This window comes from Salvelinus namaycush, unplaced genomic scaffold (assembly GCF_016432855.1).
Source record: "Salvelinus namaycush isolate Seneca unplaced genomic scaffold, SaNama_1.0 Scaffold638, whole genome shotgun sequence".
Taxonomy (NCBI): domain Eukaryota; kingdom Metazoa; phylum Chordata; class Actinopteri; order Salmoniformes; family Salmonidae; genus Salvelinus; species Salvelinus namaycush.
Window position 1 is genome coordinate 60,268 of NW_024061351.1, and position 22,483 is coordinate 82,750.

The 22,483-nt window shown below is 44.9% G+C and overlaps 1 protein-coding gene across 1 annotated transcript in view; it reads right to left on the reverse strand.

Moving 5' to 3' along the window:
• Positions 1 to 11,356: 11,356 nt before the first annotated feature.
• LOC120042218 (fibroblast growth factor 7-like) overlaps positions 11,357 to 22,483 on the reverse strand; it is a 31,129-nt gene continuing 20,002 nt past the window's right edge. Inside the window, exons 2-3 of the mRNA XM_038987080.1 lie at positions 11,923 to 12,029; positions 11,357 to 11,598 (exon numbers count right to left, since the gene is read on the reverse strand). Coding sequence (XP_038843008.1) covers positions 11,383 to 11,598; positions 11,923 to 12,029 — 323 coding nt within the window. The 3' untranslated portion in view covers positions 11,357 to 11,382. The remainder of the gene's footprint in view (positions 11,599 to 11,922; positions 12,030 to 22,483) is intronic.

Below are 22,483 nucleotides of genomic sequence, written 5' to 3' on the forward strand. Positions count from 1 at the left end.
AGCCACGTTCTGCATGTCAAGCAGGTCCTGCAGCGGTTATTGGAGAACCGTCTGTTCGTGAAGGCTGAGAAGTGTGATTTTCACGCCCACACGACGTCCTTCCTCGGGTACATCATATCCAGGGGAGAGATCAAGATGGACCAAGAGAAGGTTCGGGCGGTTCGGGATTGGGTCCAGCCCGGTACAAGATTGCAGCTCCAGAGATTCCTGGGGTTTGCGAATTTTTATCGGAGGTTTATCCGTGATTACAGCCGGGTGGCCGCCCCTTTAACTGTACTGACGTCTTGCACCAGAAAGTTCTGTTGGTCTCCTGAGGCAGACCGGGCATTTCTAGATTTGAAGAGCCGATTCACCAACGCCCCGATTCTCTCTCAACCTGACACTTCCCGTCAGTTCGTTGTGGAGGTGGATGCGTCTGATGTGGGGGTGGGCGCCATCCTGTCCCAGCGTAGCTCCACTGACGGTAAACTCCATCCCTGCGCCTTCTACTCTTGTCGTCTTTCTCCAGCTGAAAGAAACTACGATGTGGGTAACCGGGAGCTTCTCGCTGTGAAGCTTGCCTTGGAGGAGTGGCGTCACTGGTTGGAGGGAGCGGAGCAACCGTTTGTGGTCTGGACTGACCACAAGAATCTGGCTTACGTGCAATCGGCTAAACGTCTCAACTCCCGTCAGGCCCGGTGGGCTTTGTTTTTTGGACGCTTCAATTTTTCCCTGACGTTCCGACCTGGGTCGAAGAACGGGAAGGCGGACGCCCTGTCCCGGATGTTCTCCAAGACGGAGGAGAGTGGGGCCAAGACTGAGACGATTCTTCCCCAGAACGTTGTCGTGGGAGCCGTTACATGGAGGATTGAGGAGGATGTGATGGCAGCCCTTCGGACACAGCCCGGGCCCGGTAACGGTCCACCCGGTCGGTTGTTCGTGCCTGAGTCGGTTCGTTCTGCTGTCCTTCAGTGGTCCCACGCCAGCAAGATAGCTTGTCACCCTGGCGTTGCTCGGACTATGGCGCTACTGCGCAGACGATTTTGGTGGCCTGCCATGGGAGAAGATACCCGGAGGTTTGTTGCCGCTTGTCCTGTTTGTGCGCAGAATAAGAGTACCAATCGGGCTAGCTCTGGGCTTCTTCACCCCCTACCTATTCCCCGGCGACCTTGGTCGCATCTGGCCCTGGATTTTGTCACGGGGTTGCCCTCTTCTGTTGGTAACACGGTTATTCTGACCATTGTGGATAGATTCAGCAAGTTTGCCCACTTTGTTCCCCTCTCCAAGCTGCCTTCTGCCACTGAGACGTCCGAGATCCTGGTTAGGGAGGTGTTCAGGGTCCACGGGTTGCCCTGTGACATTGTTTCTGACCGTGGTCCTCAGTTTACCTCTGCTGTCTGGAAATCCTTCTGTTTGGCCATTGGAGCTACAGTCAGTCTCACATCTGGATTTCACCCCCAATCTAATGGTCAGGCGGAGAGAGCCAACCAGAAGATGGAGTCCACGCTGCGCTGTCTTGTTTCCTCTGATCCCACCTCTTGGTCCTCTCAATTACCCTGGGTCGAGTATGCTCATAATACTCTCCCTTCATCTGCCACTGGGATGTCTCCCTTCCAGTGCCTGTACGGTTACCAACCTCCCTTGTTTCCTTCTCAGGAGCGGGATCTCTCGGTTCCTTCTGTCCAGACCCACATTCGTCGTTGCCACCGCACCTGGCATCGGGCCAGGAAGGCCCTCCTTAAGGTTTCTGACCGGTATCAGATCCAGGCGAATCGTCGCCGTGTTCCTGCCCCCGCTTATACCGTCGGAGATAGGGTTTGGTTGGCTACACGGGATCTTCCTCTACGGACTGAGTCGAGGAAACTGTCACCGAAGTTCATTGGTCCGTTTGTAGTGGAGAGGATCATTAATCCTGTTGTGGTCCGACTCAAGTTGCCTGCTACACTAAGAGTACATCCCACCTTTCATGTCTCCTGCCTCAAGCCGGTTCTCCTCAGTCCTCTGTTGCCCCCTCCTCCTCGTCCTCCTCCTCCTCGGATGATCGGAGGTGGTCCTGTCTACACGGTGCGCCGCATCATGGACTCCAGACGGCGGGGTCGAGGGTACCAGTATTTAGTGGATTGGGAAGGATATGGTCCTGAGGAGAGGAGTTGGATTCCTCGGCGTCAGATCCTTGACGATGACCTGCTTCGTGACTTTTACCGCCTCCACCCTGGCGCTCCGGGTAGTCCGCCCGGTGGCGTTCGTCGGAGGGGGGGTACTGTCACGAATCCCGTTTCCTGAGTCGGTGTTTTGCCTGTGTTCTGTCCTGGAGTGTTTTTTCCGGCGTCCTGGAACGCACCCTGTCTGGTTGCCGGGCAATGTAGCCAGTTGGGAGTTCTGATTACCCGCACCTGTATCCCATCAGCTATCTGCACACCTGGTCCTGATCATCATCTCTCCTCTTCATAAGCCCGGACCTGACATCCATTCCCTGCCGGATCGTTAGCCATGAACAGTATGTTGTGCCATAGTATCAGCCTCAAGTTGGATAGAATTTGTTTTGTTGTTTTTTACGTATTGCTTGCCTTAAACTTACCTCCGTTTGTTTTGTCTTCAGTTACTCACCCGGATCATTTACCCCATTCCCGCCTGGTCGTCGGAGGATTCTGCTACCCCATTGGATCCACCTATTTACTCCCATCAACTCACCACCGCTGCCCGCTACGCCACCTGGATATATCTACCCATTCACATTCACTTGTAAATAAATACTCACCTTCTTCCTACTCTCCTTGTCCTGGTCTGCTTCTGGGTTCGATTTTGAAAGAACGTGACAACCAGGCCATCCTCCAAAAGTCTTCGCCTCACTGTGCGTGCAGATGCACTCACACCTGCCTGCTGCCATTCCTTAGCAAGCTCTGTACTGGTGGTGCCCCGATCCCGCAGCTGAATCAACTTTAGGAGATGGTCCTGGCACTTGCTGGACTTTCTTGGGCGCCCAGAAGCCTTCTTCACAACAATTGAACTGCTCTCCTTGAAGTTCTTGATGATCCGATAAATGGTTGATTTAGGTGCAATCTTACTGGCAGCAATATCCTTCCCTGTGAAGCCCTTTTTGTGCAAAGCAATGATGACGGCACGTGTTTCCTTGCAGGTAACCATGACTGACAGAGGAAGAACAATGATTCCAAGCACCACCCTCCTTTTGAAGCTTCCAGTCTGTTATTCGAACTCAATCAGCATGACAGAGTGATCTCCAGCCTTGTCCTCGTCAACACTCACACCTGTGTTAACGAGAGAATCACTGACATGATGTCAGCTGGTCCTTTTGTGGCAGGGCTGAAATGTAGTGGAAATTATTTTTTGGGATTCAGTTCATTTACATGGCAAAGAGGGACTTTGCAATTCATCTGATCACTCTTCATAACATTCTGGAGTATATACAAATTGCCATCATACAAACTGAGGCAGCAGACTTTGTGAAAATTAATATTTGTGTCATTCTCAAAACTTTTGGCCACGACTGTACTATCCCCCATAGTACAAAAGTTGACCTATTCAATTTTTCAACTTGTCCTTCAGTGTGAGATGCGATAGATCCCAAATTAATACAATCACTAGCATCAAAAAACCTTTTAAAAGCAATGATGCAACAGATCGTAACGTTTAGCTTAAAATGTTGATAAACTATTAGGCTATTTCTTCACATTAAAAGTGCAGCAATGCGCACACGGCACTAGGATATAAGCACGAATGTTCCAAAATGCAATCAATTATCATTCTCAAAAGTGACTGCAAATGCGATTATGCGTGTAATTCTTCATTATAAAGGTGCATTTTTATGGTAAAATGTATCTTCCCCAAACTTGAAACTCACGCGCCGCCTATGTATGCCAGTTAGGCTCTACACCGGTTGTAAAGCGGATTAATGTGCTTAGTTGTAAGAAGTTATTTGGCCACTTTAATTGTGATAAAGTGGCCTTATCAAACCTTATCAAACCTTATCAAAACATATAGGCCTATGGGCTAGGCTACATGAGGTGTGCGACTATGATTTAAAAAAGTCACAAAAAAAGGCATGACGTGTTTCTTGCCTTACTGCTCACAAGCTGGGCATCATTTACTATTGATAATATATCATTTACAAGTGATTTTGTCACCCATTACACTATTCTTAATTCAATATTGTTTTTACATTTACTAAATAATATATTTGTGATATTTGTTTCAATTTAGAATGGACCATTATCATGCACCTGTCTCAATGCACTTAAATAGTGAATGGAGGACTCTTTTCCCGTGGTTCATTTTCATGCCAGCCAGGTAGGCTATACTCCTGTTGTAAAGAGAAGCAATGTGCTTAATATTAGGAAAGTTGAGAAATATATATAGTAGGCCTTTACAAAGCTGATGGGATCAGATTTCTAATAGAGGCCATCAAAACTCTGTTTTCTCATGCAATTGCATAGCCATGAGCACATGGGCTCTCATTAAATGTTTGATTAGATTTTTGAATACATTTGCATTGATGTCAGAGTGATTAGAGGGATGATATAGTCTCCTCTCTCCTTTATTTTCCTAACCAGCAAGCCTAACCTCCAGTTATCTCTCTCCTCTATGTTTGTACCAAGCCCTGCTAGCTCTCTGTCCTCTATGTTTATAGCAGGCCTTGCTATTTCTCTCTCCTCTATGCTCCTAGCAGGCCTAGCCAGCTCTCTCCTCTCTCCTCTATGTTCCTAGCAGGCCTAGCCAGCTCTCTCCTCTCTCCTCTATGTTCCTAGCAGGCCTAGCCAGCTCTCTCCTCTCTCCTCTATGTTCCTAACAGGCCTAGCCAGCTCTTTCCTCTCTCCTCTATGCTCCTAGCAGGCCTAGCCAGCTCTCTCCTCTCTCCTCTATGTTCCTAGCAGGCCTAGCCAGCTCTCTCCTCTCTCCTCTATGTTCCTAGCAGGCCTAGCCAGCTCTCTCCTCTCTCCTCTATGTTCCTAGCAGGCCTAGCCAGCTCTCTCCTCTCTCCTCTATGCTCCTAGCAGGCCTAGCCAGCTCGCTCCTCTCTCCTCTATGTTCCTAGCAGGCCTAGCCAGCTCTCTCCTCTCTCCTCTATGTTCCTAGCATGCCTAGCCAGCTCTCTCGTCTCTCCTCTGTGTTCCTAGTAGGCCTAGCCAGCTCTCTCATCTCTCCTCTCTCCTCTATGTTCTTAGCAGGCCTAGCCAGCTCTCTCCTCTCTCCTCTATGTTCCTAGCATGCCTAGCCAGCTCTCTCCTCTCTCCTCTGTGTTCCTAGCAGGCCCAGCCAGCTATCTCCTCTCTCCTCTATGTTCCTAGCAGGCCTAGCCAGCTCTCTCCTCTCTCCTCTGTGTTCCTAGCATGCCTAGCCAGCTCTCTCCTCTCTCCTCTGTGTTCCTAGCAGGCCTAGCCAGCTCTCTCCTCTTTCCTCTATGTTCTTAGCAGACCCAGCTCTTTTCTCTACAACCCCATTAGCTCCTGTTGGCTGCAGTCTCCTCCACAGCCTGTTGGGAATCCACAGCCTTGAGTTAGAAATGTGTTTACATTTTGAACATGTTACAAATTATCTGCTAAGACTAACTTTGCGTGACTTGGCAGAAGCCTTCACCTTGCTCAGACTTTGTTTGGGTCAACCTTATTCTGGGGTTTGCTCTCTCAACTTGACTCTTTATCTGTCAGAGCTGCTCAGAGCCAGATGTGAACCCCAACAGAAGGTAAAGCTCTCATCTATCTGCCTATATGTATGCGTGTGTAGGGTGTGTGTGTGTGTGTGTGTGTGTGTGTGTGGCCGCCTGCCAATACACTCTCCCCTCAATCTAACAGCTCTCAGATTTCACTCAACACAATATACATTTATGAGGGAGTTACTACAACATGTAGTTCGTGTGTTGACATATTTTTATCCGCTGCTGCATCAAATTAAGAGATGTATCCAGGACTGTTTTTCTGATGTACCTTATCAGACAAGGAATAATGTCATTCATGTGTCTCATGCATCTCCCTGCTGAACCCTTATCTAAATTAAACTTTTCCCATATGTATCTTCCCAATGTGTATTTAATATTGTTGGGACAAAGGACAGCAGATTTGATTATCTAGTGCTTTAGTTGTATAAGATGGGAACTAGTCTGGTTAACATCTCTGGAGAGAACTCCAACACAGTGAGACTGAGAGTTTTATTAACGTTGGCAGTCTGAAGGACCCAGACCTGCAGCAGACCTTTAAACTGTGATAAACTGCAGGATGTTATTTTTAGGCCATCAGTATGAAGAGACTAATGGAAGGTGTTGTTAGAATGATATATGGATCTGTAGGGGGCTTGACTCACCATCTCTGAATATGTTTTTGAGATCCCAGCCAAGCTCACATCCTGAAAATATCTTTCGAGATCCTAGAAGATGCTGTAAGATCCTACAATATCTTAGAGGATCACCAGGCAGGGATACTTGTCTCTTGTCAGGGTTTAACAGGTAAACCCACAATCCAATAATACTGTATGCTATATGATATATGATATAAGGTATAAAACATTGTTATGGTACATGAGGCATTGATTAATGCTCAATTTTAAAATCAAATCTTTCTACCATCACATCTAAGGCAGTATGACACCAATTTTGATCCAACTTTGCAAATCAATTTCAATGGAGGTACATAACACACTCCCCACCTCTCGTCATGATCTGTTCCATCTTTACCGAGAACCATATTACGGATTTTAACAGGGTCAATAGCATCGCCGTTATAGAACATAGTAGGATGGTGGAACCCTATGCCATTCTGTATATCAAGTGTCTGTGTTTAAAATAAAAAACACTTAAGTTGTCAGATATATGCTGGTTTATTATCCATATAACATCAGCACAGAGGATCCTTTTTATATTCCTGACGAGTTATTCTCTGAATGTCTTGTATTTTGCTGTTCAGTTATTCTCTGAATGTCTTGTATTTTGCTGTTCAGTTATTCTCTGAATGTCTTGTATTTTGCCGTTCAGTTATTCTCTGAATGTCTTGTATTTTGCCGTTCAGTTATTCTCTGAATGTCTTGTATTTTGCCGTTCAGTTATTCTCTGAATGTCTTGTATTTTGCCGTTCAGTTATTCTCTGAATGTCTTGTATTTTGCCGTTCAGTTATTCTCTGAATGTCTTGTATTTTGCCGTTCAGTTATTCTCTGAATGTCTTGTATTTTGCTGTTCAGTTATTCTCTGAATGTCTAGTATTTTGCCGTTCAGTTATTCTCTGAATGTCTTGTATTTTGCCGTTCAGTTATTCTCTGAATGTCTTGTATTTTGCTGTTCAGTTATTCTCTGAATGTCTTGTATTTTGCTGTTCAGTTATTCTCTGAATGTCTTGTATTTTGCCGATCAGTTATTCTCTGAATGTCTTGTATTTTGCCGATCAGTTATTCTCTGAATGTCTTGTATTTTGCTGTTCAGTTATTCTCTGAATGTCTTGTATTTTGCTGTTCAGTTATTCTCTGAATGTCTTGTATTTTGCCGTTCAGTTATTCTCTGAATGTCTTGTATTTTGCCGTTCAGTTATTCTCTGAATGTCTTGTATTTTGCTGTTCAGTTATTCTCTGAATGTCTTGTATTTTGCTGTTCAGTTATTCTCTGAATGTCTTGTATTTTGCCGATCAGTTATTCTCTGAATGTCTTGTATTTTGCTGTTCCTCGAATGTGTTGTTGGCAGGTGATATGTTGTTGTTTCTCTGGTTCAAACCGAACCCTCTGCTCACACTCCTGGCCAGCGAGGATTATGGGTAGTGGCAGAATGAGGGCATGGTTTATGTCCCCAAAGATGCCGCAGCAAAACACATCTTAAAAAATAAATAATTTACACTCCAAACACCCCATAATAACTCCTCTTTGTTTTTTATATAAATAACACAAATAATAACTTAAAACAATGGATAATAACACAAACGTTATAGGCCATTATGGACATTTTGCAGTTTAGTTGTAACTGTGCAGACAGAGTGAATGTCTTTAAAAGGTTGTTAAAACGTTATTTAAAAGGTCTTCCTGTAGGTAGTGAGATGACGAGTACGGTATATGTGATGTGCTTCTGGAACATCCCAAAACAGAAGAGATTAAAGGAATGAAGTGGTTAAATGAAGCCTCTGGTATGTTGCTGCAGTTAACTTCAATTCCTTAGTGAGACCAACAATACCTTAGTAAAGCATTATGGTATCTGGCAGAACATGGAATGTCTCAACAGAAAAAAAAGCCTGTATACATCCCAAATGGCACCCTATTGTCTGAGTAGTGCACTACTTTTAACCAGGGCCCATAGGGCTCCAGTCAAAAGTAGTGCACTATATATAGAATAGGGTGCTAGTTTAAAGAAATACCATTTAACACGTCAGGTGCATAACAGAGATCAACGCTAACAATTGATATAATCATTAATTATAGTGGAGGATGATCAAGGCATACAGTATAACATACACATTTAACACGCTGTGTGTTCTGGTCTCTCTGTACTTTAATCCAGATATCATTCCTAACTTCATCAGCATCATCAGCGTTACACTCTTGCATTGTTAAACCTGCGTCCCACATTCCCCACATTCCCTGCACCCTATTCCCTACATAGTGCACTACTTTTTATTACATTAAAAATACTTTATTTATCCCACAAAGTACATTATTTTATATATGTAGGAAATACAGTGCCATTTGGTACACAGTCATTTTCAAACCTTAGTAAATTCATTGGGAGTCAATGAGCAGCTGTCACATGTAATTACATATGTATTTTAGTTCGTACATATATATTTATCAATATACTGTATATATTGTGTGTGTATGTATGTATGTATATGGTATGCTTTGAACACTTGTACAGTGAAAAGACAAGTCCAGCTTGCTGTCTGTCTTTACATTGATCCAACGTCAAGCCAACTGAGTTTTTGCTTTGGTAGTTCTCTGCTGACAGTTCATACCTGTTAATATGTATATGGTACTGTTTGCTTATTATACTACGTTTAGTTACACTTTATTTTACAGTCTGCTTTCTACCTGCAATTTACTTACATGGAAACAAATAATTATTACTCAGTTACTAGCTCTTAGACATAACATTGAAACAAATAATTATTACTCAGTTACTAGCTCTTAGACATAACATTGAAACAAATAATTATTACTCAGTAACGAGCTCTTAGAATGTTTGGAATGAAATGAAACATGGAGCACTGCAATAGGTGCCATTTGATATCACATCGTTTCCAATTTTCTTGATTGATTAAGTAGTCTATAATGAAGCAATGAGGCCCGAGGGGGTGTGGTATATGACCACGGCTAAGGGCTGTTATGCATGAAGCAACTATTGGCCATATACCACAAACCCCTGAGGTGCCTTATTGCTATTATAAACTGGTTACCAATGGAATTAGAGCAGTAAAAGTACATGTTTTGTCATACCGGTGATATACCACGTTTCTCAGACAATCAGCATTCAGGCTCGAACCACCCATAATAATACAAATTATAACCAGCTGTTGGTTTTTGCAAATTCCAGGTAAATACCAACTGTATTTTATTAGTTCTCCTATATTCATTACACTATTACCCATTATAATAAGGGAAGTAAGACTAGTATAATAGTACAACTATTATCCATAATAATACTTTTCTTGAGTAAAGTAAGTGACTGATCAGCTTACTTTGACATTACATTTTGACATTACATTTTGACATTACCTGGAGAATTCAGTCAGTAGGAACAGTTTTATTATAAATGTTCTCAAACATCCCTTTTCTAATTACTTTCCCTGTATTGCGTTTATCCCAAAACAACCGTTATGCTGAAACAGAGTGCTTGACTTCATCCATATCAAGGATATTGTTAGTATTATTGACCACTACCTGTTGTTTTAGATATATTTCCACACAGTGAGGTTGGAATAATACTGTGAAATGTTGAAAATCATGATAATTCCCTTTTAGTGTAGGAGCTGTTTGAGATAACTGCATGACATTTCAGCCTGTTTTGGTGGGGTGGAGTTTTAGCCTGCCTGTTGACATCACCAATAAGAAAGAGAGTTTCACATCTCTCTGCCAATAACAGCTATTTTTCAGATTTCCCCTCCCCACTCAGACCAATCACATACTGTTCCAGCTAAATTCTTGCTTGAGAAACTTGCTCTTTGCTAAGAAGCAAATGTTGTTTCTTTTTCACAATTTTTATTGAAATCAATCACAGTAAGGTACTTAATTGTTACTCAGAACAGCTGCATTGGACCTTTAACATTCGCACTCCTGAGGAGGACCGTGCATCAGTTTTACACTAAAAACCTTGGCACATGAAAGGATAAGTAACTACAGAACTTATTTACATTGTACCAGCCAGGAGAGTGGTGTTGTTGATAATGATGAGTAGTTGTATTTTCTCAGTGTTTCACAGCTAATATGACGTGACTGAAGTGGTATACTGTACCGACTGGAGTTAGATTATATTCAATTATACAACAAAGATCTGCAGCTCAGCCGTCACAACGTCCAAGAATCCCAACATGGGTCTCTTCATCCAGACGTCACAGCTTCAGTCCTTTCTGTTCTGTCCTCTCTGCTCTCTGTCCTCTCTCCCAACCTTCTTTCTGTCCTCTCTGCTCTCTGTCCTCTCTCCCATCCTTCTTTCCTCCTCTTTCTGTCCTCTCTGTCCTCTCTCCTATCCTTCTTTCCTCCTCTTTCTGTCCTCTCTGCTCTCTGTCCTCTCTCCCATCCTTCTTTCCTCCTCTTTCTGTCCTCTCTGTCCTCTCTCCTATCCTTCTTTCCTCCTCTTTCTGTCCTCTCTGCTCTCTGTCCTCTCTCCCATCCTTCTTTCCTCCTCTTTCTGTCCTCTCTGCTCTCTCAGTCCTCTCCTATCCTTCTTTACTCCTCTTTCTGTCCTCTCTGCTCTCTGTCCTCTCTCCCATCCTTCTTTCCTCCTCTTTCTGTCCTCTCTGCTCTCTGTCCTCTCTCCTATCCTTCTTTCCTCCTCTTTCTGTCCTCTCTGCTCTCAGTCCTCTCTCCCATCCTTCTTTCCTCCTTTTTCTGTCCTCTCTGCTCTCTGTCCTTTCTCCCATCCTTCATTCCTCCTCTTTCTGTCCTCTCTGCTCTCTCAGTCCTCTCTCCTATCCTTCTTTACTCCTCTTTCTGTCCTCTCTGCTCTCTCAGTCCTCTCAACTCTCAGGCCCATCCTCTCCTCTCCTCCTTTAAAGCCCCATTTCTCTCCTCTCCTCTTTCAGTCCTCTCCTGCTCTCCTCCTCTTTCAGTCCTCTCCTCCTCTTTCAGTCATATTCTCCTCTCCTCCTCTTTCAGTCCTCTCCTCTTTCAGTCTTCTCCTCCTCTTTCAGTCCTCTCCTCCTCTCCTCTTTCAGTCCTCTCTTCCTCTCAGGCTCCAGTCACCTCTTCCTTTTTCAGTCTCCTTCTCTCAGACGCCAGTCCTCTCCTCCTCTCTGCATTTCATGGGAATGAAGTGGGAGGTGATGTGTTCCCTCCTGGTCTTCTTCCCTCTCAGTGGTCTGCCCTTTTGAGACAGAGCAATGAACATCTCCTTGCCGTCTCTACTCGACTTAACAGACGAGTAAGCGTTGAAGTAGTTTTCTAGGAAAATCTCCTTGAAGTTGCAGTTCTCATTGTAGATTTTCTGTAAATAAATAAGGACACAAAATGGGACGATATTAGGCGTGAGGAGGGTTATAAACATTTTATGCTTTTTTTACTTGCTTATGTTTCTCCTATTTATATATGCATCATGTTATGGGTATGCTTGTAATTGTTAAGGGCTGGGGAGTTTTTCAAGATAAAAAAGAAATGGAATGGAGCTAAGAACGGGCAAAATCCTGATTCAGTCTGATTTCCACCAGATGAATGAATCTTTCAGCAGGACAATAACCTAAAACACAAGGCACTGTACAGTGCAGTGCATTCCAACCCTGTCCAGCAGAGAGAAGGTAGTTTAGTTAATTACCTTGCCTTGCAGCAGGCCAGTCCTGTTCATGGAGATATAGTACTGACTTTTCACTCCTTTGATAGCTAACACTCCTCCCTCGGACACCGTACGGACCTCCAGGATACCTACAGGAGACAGAGGGCAGATATATATAGTATACAGTGCTGAGTGAAAGTCTACACACTCCTTGCACAGTTTTCAGATTTTGCTGCCTTAAAATTAAATCTAAAAAGGGATTTTTGGTGTGTAGACTTTCCCTAGGGACTGTATATACCCTTTGAGCAACAATCACAGAGGACATATGGTACCTATAAACCTAACAATCACAGAGGACATACGGTACCTATAAACCCAACAATCACAGAGGACATACGGTACCTATAAACCTAACAATCACAGAGGACATACGGTACCTATAAACCTAACAATCACAGAGGACATACGGTACCTATAAACCTAACAATCACAGAGGACATACGGTACCTATAAACCTAACAATCACAGAGGACATACGGTACCTATAAACCTAACAATCACAGAGGACATACGGTACCTATAAACCTAACAATCACAGAGGACATACGGTACCTATAAACCTAACAATCACAGAGGACATACGGTACCTATAAACCTAACAATCACAGAGGACATACGGTACCTATAAACCTAACAATCACAGAGGACATACGGTACCTATAAACCTAACAATCACAGAGGACATACGGTACCTATAAACCTAACAATCACAGAGGACATACGGTACCTATAAACCTAACAATCACAGAGGACATACGGTACCTATAAACCTAACAATCACAGAGGACATACGGTACCTATAAACCTAACAATCACAGAGGACATACGGTACCTATAAACCTAACAATCACAGGACAAATATCTAAATACTACAGAAGACTGTCAAATATATCAATACCCACAATATATACCTATCAATCACAGTACTGATATAAGAGACTACCACAGTATCTAAATATATATAATGATGTAATAATCACATGACGAGGACCATCACAGTGGACCTATCAGAGAGTCCCAGTCTGGACAGATAGTAGGTATGAGACCATAGAGACCTAATAGCCAATCCCAGTCAAGCGTTCCTCTCCTCTTCTTAGTATTCATTTTCATTAATCTAACAGGAAGGAGGTCTTAGTGGTTAATCAGTCTGTGGTTAGGTTGGTCTCTGGATGTACTGAATGTATCCAGGCAGGCCCTCCTGTCTCTTCTCTGGGTGGCCATTACTAAACCACAGCCTCATGCCACGCCACATATGGGAGGCAGATTAGGCATACTCCCCCGGGACTGAGAAAACAACCTACTCTCCTGCGCTTTGCACGATACACCCCAGCCCCATCCTCAGCCTCAGCCCCAACCTCTGCCTCAGCCCCAGCCTCAGCGCCAACCTCTGCCTCAGCCCCAGCCTCAGCCCCAACCTCTGCCCCAGCCTCAGCCCCAACCTCTGCCCCAGCCCCAGCCCCAGCCTCAGCCCCAACCTCTGCCCCAGCCTCAGCCCCAACCGCTACCCCAGCCTCAGCCCCAACCTCTGCCCCAGCCCCAACCCCAGCCTCAGCCCCAACCGCTGCCCCAGCCTCAGCCCCAACCTCTGCCCCAGCCTCAGCCCCAACCCCAGCCCCATCCTCAGCCCTAACCTCTGCCCCAGCCCCAACCTCAGCCTCAGCCCCAAACTCTGCCCCAGCCCCAACCCCAGCCTCAGCCTCAGCCCCAACCTCTGCCCCAACCCCAGCCTCAGCCCCAACCTCTGCCCCAGCCCCAACCCCAGCCTCAGCCCCAACCGCTGCCCCAGCCCCAGCCTCAGCCCCAACCTCTGCCCCAGCCCCATCCTCAGCCCCAACCTCTGCCCCAGCCCCAACCCCAGCCCCAGCCTCAGCCCCAACCTCTGCCCCAGCCCCATCCTCAGCCCCAACCCCAGCCCCATCCTCAGCCCCAACCTCTGCCCCAGCCCCATCCTCAGCCCCAAACCCAGCCTCAGCCCCAACCTCTGCCCCATCCTCAGCCCCAACCCCAGCCTCAGCCCCATCCTCAGCCCCAACCCCAGTCTAGGATCGTAGACTAGATTTATCAATCTGTCAAATCTCATAAAATCACGCATTTCTAAACCTTCATAATTTTTTTCTGTCTGGATTTACACAAAGAACTCGTCTGGATGCTACAGCAATCAGCTCATTTCCCTGAGGTACTAGATTGATGCCTAGCTATAACAATACTTTTTTTTACACATGCATACATTTGATATTTTTTTACAGGAGTAAAAAGCTACAATAATCTAGTGTTTTTCTTTTGAAAAGGGGGCATAACAATTAATTTTCCAATTTACTGGTTCATTTAACATGAAGAACATCAGATGGTGTCTAGTATATATCGTAGCAAAACAAATGCTGTCAGGTCCAACCCAGGACTAATATGTTAATAAAACACAGTTGTGATAGCGAGTGAGCGGTTCCAGAGCAACATCTGTGTGTGTGTGTGTGTGTGTGTGTGTGTGTGTGAGAGAGAGAGAGAGCGAGAGAGAGAGAGAGAGAGAGAGCCAGCCAGCCAGCCAGCCAGCCAGCCAGCCAGCCAGCCAGCCAGCCAGCCAGCCAGCCAGCCAGCCAGCTAGCCAGCTAGCTAGCTAGCTAGCTAGCTCGCTCCATACAACAATAATATAACTGCTAGCGGGACACCTCGACAACATCCGGTAAAATTGCAGAGCACCAAATTCAAATTAAATTACTATAAATATTTAACTTTCATAAAATCACAAGTGTAATACATCAAAAAAAAGCTTAACTTGTTGTTAATCCAGCCACCATGTCAGATTTCAAAAAGGCTTTACGGCGAAAGCAAACCAAGTGATTAACAGAGGACAGCACCCCGCATACATGAAAAACATATTTCAACCAGGCAGGTGTGACACGAAAGTCAGAAATAGCGATGTAAAAAATGCCTTACCTTTGATGATCTTCTGTTGGCACTCCAAAAGTTCCAAGTTACATCACAAATTATCCTTTTGTTCGATAATGTCCTTCTTTATATCCATAAAAACTCAGTTTAGCTGGCGCGCTTCAGTCAATAATCCATCCAGTTTCCCTCCATCAAAATGCATACAAAATGAATCCCAAACGTTACTAATACATTTTTCCAAACAAGTCAAACAACGTTTATAATCAAACCTTAGGTATCCTAATACGCAAATAAATGCTAAAATTGAAGACGGAGAATAGTATGTTCATTACCAGAGATAAATAGGAAAGAACGCGCTTTCTTCCACGCGCTTGGAAACACTACAGCCAAAATGGGAGCCATCTAGAAAAACTACAATTTCTGGGTCATTTTTCCAAAAACCAGCCTGAAACTCTTTCTAAAGACTGTTGACATCTAGTGGAAGCCATAGGAACTGCAATTTGGGAGGACTTGGGCTTATAATTATAGTACTAGCCATTGAAAATACTAGCCATTTTGGGGGGGGGGATGGTTTGTCCTCGGAGTTTCGCCTGCCATATCAGTTCTGTCATACTCACAGACATAATTTGAACAGTTTTAGAATCTTAAGAGTGTTTTCTATCTAAATCTACCAATTATATGCATATCCTAGCTTCTGGGCCTGAGAAACAGGCAGTTTACTTTGGGCACACTTTTCATCCGGACGTGAAAATACTGCCCCCTATCCCAAAGAAGTTTTAAGGAACCAATAGAGCCCCACAGTGGAGGTGTCATAATACCCATAAAACCTAGCAAACAGGGAAATGGTTCCAATCATTTTTCCTCCATTCATTTTTCTCATAGTGTCACGACTTCTGCCGAAGTCGGTTCCTCTCCTTGTTCAGGCGGCGTTCGGCGGTCGACGTCACCGGTCTTCTAGCCATCGCCGATCCACCTTTCATTTTCCATTTGTTTTGTCTTGTTTTCCCGTACACCTGGTTTACATTCCCTCATTACTTGACGTGCATATAACCCTCTGTTCCCCCCATGTCTGTGTGTGGAATTGTTTGTTGTAAAGTGTTTGTGCACTTCAGACTGGTTTGCGACGGGTTATTTCAACCTGTATTTTGTTGTTCTGGGTGCAGTTTGTTTTGCCTCATTAAACTGCTCCGGTTGTTACCCATTTCTGACCTCCTGCGCCTGACTTCCCTGCAGCCAGTTACGCACCTCTTACACATAGGGAATTTTAGAAACACTTAATGTAAGGGATGTGTTTCGTGGAGGCTTACCCAGGCGTGACGTTTTGATAACCATGTAAATCTCTCTCGGACAAGGTGACTTTTATCAATATATTCGACTGTGTGTGTGGTTGAGAAACACCAGTGCTGTGGTTTTAGCCCGTGTGTCTGTAACTGGCAGTGTTTGTAACAGCGCTGCACACTGTGTGAGAGAAACCAGACAACTAGACTCTTTAACACCAGTTCAGTGAGCAGCTCAGGTCAATCATGTTAGGCAGAAACATTTTATGAAAACAACTGCAGTAAAGTCTGTTACTAAGTACATCCTCAATGCTAAAGGCATTTTAGATTATTGTATGTAGCACACAGAGAGAGAGAGAGGTCATTAGCAGATGAGCTCCCACGTTTTTCAGCATGTTTTTAAAATATTGATAGATTTAGGGTTAGACAAACTTAGATTTTTTGGCAGGGACATATAAAGGATGCTACCCTAAACAACATAACCTTCACTCCAAATCAAAACTACAACCCTACAACCTGATTTTGGACGGAATTACCTGGAATGCTTCCTACACCCAAGGATTATTATTCCCAAACTATACAGCAAATGCTCTGGGAAACAAACAGAAACCTGAATACACTATCCAACCTGGAACGAGTAATTCTTAGTCTGAAGCTATTTTTTATTTTCAAAAGCCAAGAAGACAAATACATTACAATGATATATTTTACTTTATAAGGACTGAAAGCTACCAAGCTTGCTAGGACAAAGAGATACAACTTCAATTATCAGTGACGTGTGAAGCGAGAGGTGTCGAAGCCTTTGAGCCAAACAAATGTCTCAAAGGCTTCGAAAGGCTACCCCATCCAAACCCAGAGGCCTTGAAAATAAATCTTCCTCCAGAAATAAAAGCTTCTCCCAAGTGGGGGTGACACCTACTCCCGTTGCCTGCTGCACTGCTGCTTGGATTCCACCTGGCGATTTGTTCACCGTCTGCCATGTTGTCTCCCCCTGTCTGGTACAGGTACCCTCTCTCCCGAGCGTTCTCTCGACTCCAGCACACAGGCACTGTTGGGGCGAGTGACTCTGAACTTACAAGTCGTTATATATTACATTTTTTTCTTGTGCATTTTGCTATTTCGCTATTTGCCTCATGACACCTGTATGCTTTGTTGACTATGAACTTTCTTTACCCAACCGTGGGACAGACTATGTTTGTTGCCACACTCGGGACTCTGACTCTCTATTGGTTACACGGACTGTTGGCCTCCCATCCCATTATAACCACCTCTCGCTGGCTTTGTATTCATGTTACCTGATGAAATTGCTGTACAATATGATCTTGTTGCCATCTGATGCACATTCAGATGTCATAAATCAGCACTGCAGAGCTGTCCCTGTCTTATGCCGTGCCTTGATTATATTAATGTTGATGATATCTGGAAATGTGCATGTACACCCTGGCCCACCTACTGTTGCTAGCCCCAATTCTGACTTGTGCTCTGATACCTGCTTCACTGATTTCTGCTCTCGTAAAAGCCTGGGTTTTCTGCACGTTAACACTAGAAGCTTATTACCTAAAATGGATCAATTGAAAGTGTGGGTTCACAGCTCCAATCCAGATGTGTTGGTCATTACTGAGATGTGGTTAAGGAAGAGTGTTTTGAATACTGATGTCAACTTTTCTGGTTATAACCTATTTGGGCAAGACAGATCTTCCAAAGTTGGGGTGTGGCAATCTTTACCAAGGATCACCTTTAGTGCTCGGTTGTCTCCACCAAGTCTGTCCCCAAACTATTTGATTTGCTGGTTTTAAGTATTAAACTTTCAAATAGCACTTTGTTGACTGTTGCTGGGTGCTATCGTCCTCCATCAACACCGGCCTGTACTCTACCTGCCCTAATCTCTCTCCTGGCCCCTTACACTAAGTCTGAATTTGTCCTGCTAGGTGACCTAAACTGGGACATGCTTAAACAACCTGACCAAGTCCTAAAGCAATGGGACTCCCTAAATCTTTCTCAGATTATTACCAATCCCACAAGGTGTGACTCCAAACACCCAGAAAAGGCTACTCTTCTTGATGTTATCCTCACAAATAATCCTGATAAATATCAGTCTGGTGTTTTCTGTAATGACCTTAGTGATCACTGTTTTACAGCCTGTGTTCGTAATGGCTGCTCAGTGAAACGACAAGTCCTGATTTGTCAAAGACACTTGCTAAAAAACTTTAATGAGCAAATCTTCCTTCATGAACTGGCCTCTGTAAAATGGTGTAGAATCAGCTTGATCCCCTCTGTCGAAGACGCTTGGACCTTCTTTTATGATATTTTCAGTGGTATTGTCAACAAACACACCTCCATAAAGAAAATGAGAATTAAAAACAGGTTCAGGCCCTGGTTTGACCGTGATCTTGCAGAGTTACTCCACCTTAAGAATTGCATTTGGCGAAAGGCTCGGCACACGCATACTCAGGCTGGCTGTCGCACTCTGATCTGTTTCACCTGTCCTTGTGCTTGTCTCCACCCTCCAGATGTCACCCATCTTCCCCATTATCCCCTGGGTATTTAAACCTGTGTTTTCTGTCTGTCTGTGCCAGTTCGTCTTATGTTCCATGTCAACCAGCGCGTTTTCCCCGTGCGCCTGCCTTTTCTATTCTATTTTGCTAGTCCTCCCGGTTTTGACCCTTGCCTGTTTTCTGGACTCTGTACCCGCCTGCCTGATCATTCTGCCTGCCCTGACCTCGAGCCTGCCTGCCACACTGTACCTCCTGGACTCCTGAACTGGTTTGGACCTTTTGCCTGTCCACGACCATTCTCTTGCCTACCCCTTTTGGATTACTAATAAATATCAAAGACTCAAACCATCTGCCTCCCGTGTCTGCATCTGGGTCTCGCCTTGTGCCCTTATACTGACTGGCTCTCGTTCAGGCAAATGAGAAATAAGTGCACTCAGGCTATCCGGAAGGCCAAAGTTAGTTACTTTAAGGAGCAGTTCTCTCTCTGTGGGTCTAACCCCAAGAAGTTCTGGAAAACGGTTAAAGACCTGGAGAATAAACCCTCCTCCTCACAGCTGCCCATGTCCCTTAAAGTTAATGATGTGGTTGTTACTGACAAGAAGCACATGGCTGAGCTCTTTAATTACCACTTCATTAAGTCAGGATTCCTATTTGACTCAGCCATGCCTCCTTGCCCGTCCAACATTTCCTAGTCTCCCACCCCTTCTAATGTGAGTATCCCAGATGCTTCTCCCTCTTTTTTCCCTGCCCCGCAACAAAGTTTCTCCCTGCAGGCAGTCACTGGGTCCAAGGTGCTAAAGGAGCTCCTGAAACTTGACCCCAAATAACCATTTGGGTGAGATGGTTTAGACTCTTTCTTCTTTAAGGTTGCTGCCCATATTATCGCCAAGCCTATCTCCGACCTTTTTAACCTGTCTCTCCTTTCTGGGGAGGTTCTCATTGCTTGGAAGGCAGCCACGGTTCGCCCTTTATTTAAAGGGGGAGATCAAGCTGATCCTAACTGTTATAGGCCTATTTCTATTTTGCCCTGTTTATCAAAAGTGTTGGAAAAACTTGTCAATAATCAACTGACTGGCTTTCTTGATGTCTATAGTATTCTCTCTGGTATGCAATCTGGTTTCCGCTCAGGTTATGGATGTGTCACTGCAACCTTAAAGGTCCTCAATGATGTCACCATTGCCTTTTATTCTAAGCAATGTTGTGCTGCTATTTTTATTGACTTGGCCAAAGCTTTTGATACGGTAGACCATTCCATTCTTGTGGGCCGGCTAAGGAGTATTGGTGTCTCTGAGGGGTCTTTGGCCTGGTTTGCGAACTACCTCTCTCAAAGAGTGCAGTTTATAAAGTCAGAAAATCTGCTGTTTCAGCCACTGCCTGTCACCAAGGGAATTACCTCAAGGTTCAATCCTAGGCCCCATGCTCTTCTCAATTTACATCAACAACATAGCTCAGGCATAGCTCAGGCAGCTGGCCCCACCCTGGATTTTGTGTTAAATGCTCTACAACAAAGCTTTCTTAGTGTCCAAGTTTTCTCTACCCTTAACCTTGTTCTGAACACCTCAAACAAAGGTAATGTGGTTTGGTAAGAAGAATGCCCCTCTCCCCACCGGTGTGATTACTACCTCTGAGGGTTTAGAGCACAGGTGTCAAACTCATTCCACGGGGGGCCGAGTGTCTGCGGGTTTTCGCTCCTCCCTTGTACTTGATTGATGAATTAACATCACTAATTAGTTAGGAACTCCCCACACCTGGTTGTCTAGGGCTTTATTGAAAGGAAAAACCAAAAACCTGCAGACACTAGGCCCTCCGTGGAATGAGTTTGACACCCCTGGTTTAGAGCTTTAGATAGTCACCTCATATAAGTACTTGGGAGTATGGCTAGACAGTACACTGTCCTTCTCTGAGCACATTTCAAAGCTGCAGGCTAAAGTTAAATCTAGACTTGGTTTCCTCTATCGTAATCGCTCCTCTTTCACCCCAGCTGCCAAACTAACCCTGATTCAGATGACCATCCTACCCATGCTAGATTACGGAGACATAATTTATAGATCGGCAGTTATGGGTGCTCTCGAGTGGCTAGAATATCTTTACCATTCGGCCATCAGATTTGCCACCAATGCTCGTTATAGGACACATCACTGCACTCTATACTCCTATGTAAACTGGTCATCTCTGTAAACCCATCGCAAGACCCACTGGTTGATGCTTATTTATAAAACCCTCTAAGGGCTCACTCCCCCCTATCTGAGATATCTACTGAAGCCCTCATCCTCCACATACAACACCCGTTCTGCCAGTCACATTCTGTTAAAGGTCCCGAAAGCACACACATCCCTGGGTCGCTCGTCTTTTCAGTTCACTGCTGCTAGCGACTGGAACGAGCTGCAACAAACACTCAAACTGGACAGTTTTATCTCAATCTATTCATTCACAGACTCAATCATGGACACTCTTACTGACAGTTGTGGCTGCTTTACGTGGTGTATTGTTGTCTCTACCTTCTTGCCCTTTGTGCTGTTGTCTGTTCCCAATAATGTTTGTACCATGTTTTGTGCTGCTACCATGTTGTGTTGCTACCATGCTGTGTTATGTGTTGCCTTAGGTCTCTCTTTATGTAGTGTTGTCTCTCTTGTCATGATGTTTGTGTTGTCCTATATTTTATTTTTAATCCCAGCCCCCGTCCCCGCAGTAGGCCTTTTGCCTTTTGGTAGGCCGTCATTGTAAATAAGAATTTGTTCTTAACTGACTTGCCTAGTTAAATAAAGGTTATATTAAAAAATAAACAGATCGTGCACAGACAGATAGAAAGACACAGAGCGACAGGCAGACAAACAGACAGACACAGAGCAACAGGCAGACAGACAGTGTAAGGGGTGCGTGTTGGTGGCAGGGAAGTCAGGCGCAGGAGAACGAACTTGTTATAAACGGAGTTGTTTAATAAATGCTGACAAAAGTGATGACCCCCGGGCCCTCCTTCAGCAGTGAAGTAATGGGAGCCGCTACCTGACCAAAACCCCGGATAAACCTCCGGTAGTAGTTGGCAAACCCTAAGAATTGCTGCACCTCCTTAACCGTGGTGGGAGTCGGCCAATTACACACGGCTGCAATGCGGTCACTCTCCATCTCCACCCCTGACGTGGAAATGCGATACCCTAGGAAGGAGACAGAATGTTGGAAGAACAGGCATTTCTCAGCCTTGACGTACAGGTCATGCTCCAACAGGCGACCAAGCACTTTGCGCACCAGGGACACATGCTCGGCGCGTGTAGCGGAGTATATCAGAATGTCATCAATATACACCACTACACCCTGCCCATGCAGGTCCCTGAAAATCTCATCTACAAAAGCTTGGAAGACTGATGGCGCATTCATCAACCCGTACAGCATGACGAGGTACTCATAGTGCCCTGAGGTGGTACTGAAAGCCGTCTTCCACTCGTCTCTCTCCCGGATACGCACCAGATTGTAAGCGCTCCTGAGATCTAGTTTGGTGAAGAAGCGCGCCCTGTGCATTGACTCTATCGCTGTGGCTATGAGCGGTAGCGGGTAACTATACTTCACCGTGATCTGATTTAGACCCCGGTAGCCAATACACGGATGCAGACCTCCCTCCTTCTTCTTCACAAAAAAGAAACTCGAGGAGATGGGTGAAGTGGAGGACCGAATGTACCCCTGACGCAGGGATTCGGAGACATATGTGTCCATAGCCTCCGTCTCCACCTGTGAGAGGGGATACACGTGACTCCTGGGAAGTGCAGTGTCTACCAGGAGATCTATCGCACAATCGCCCCGTCGATGAGGTGGTAATTGAGTCGCCTTCTTTTTGGAGAAGGCGAGAGCCAAATCGGCATATTCAGGGGGGATGCGCACGGTGGAGACCTGGTCTGG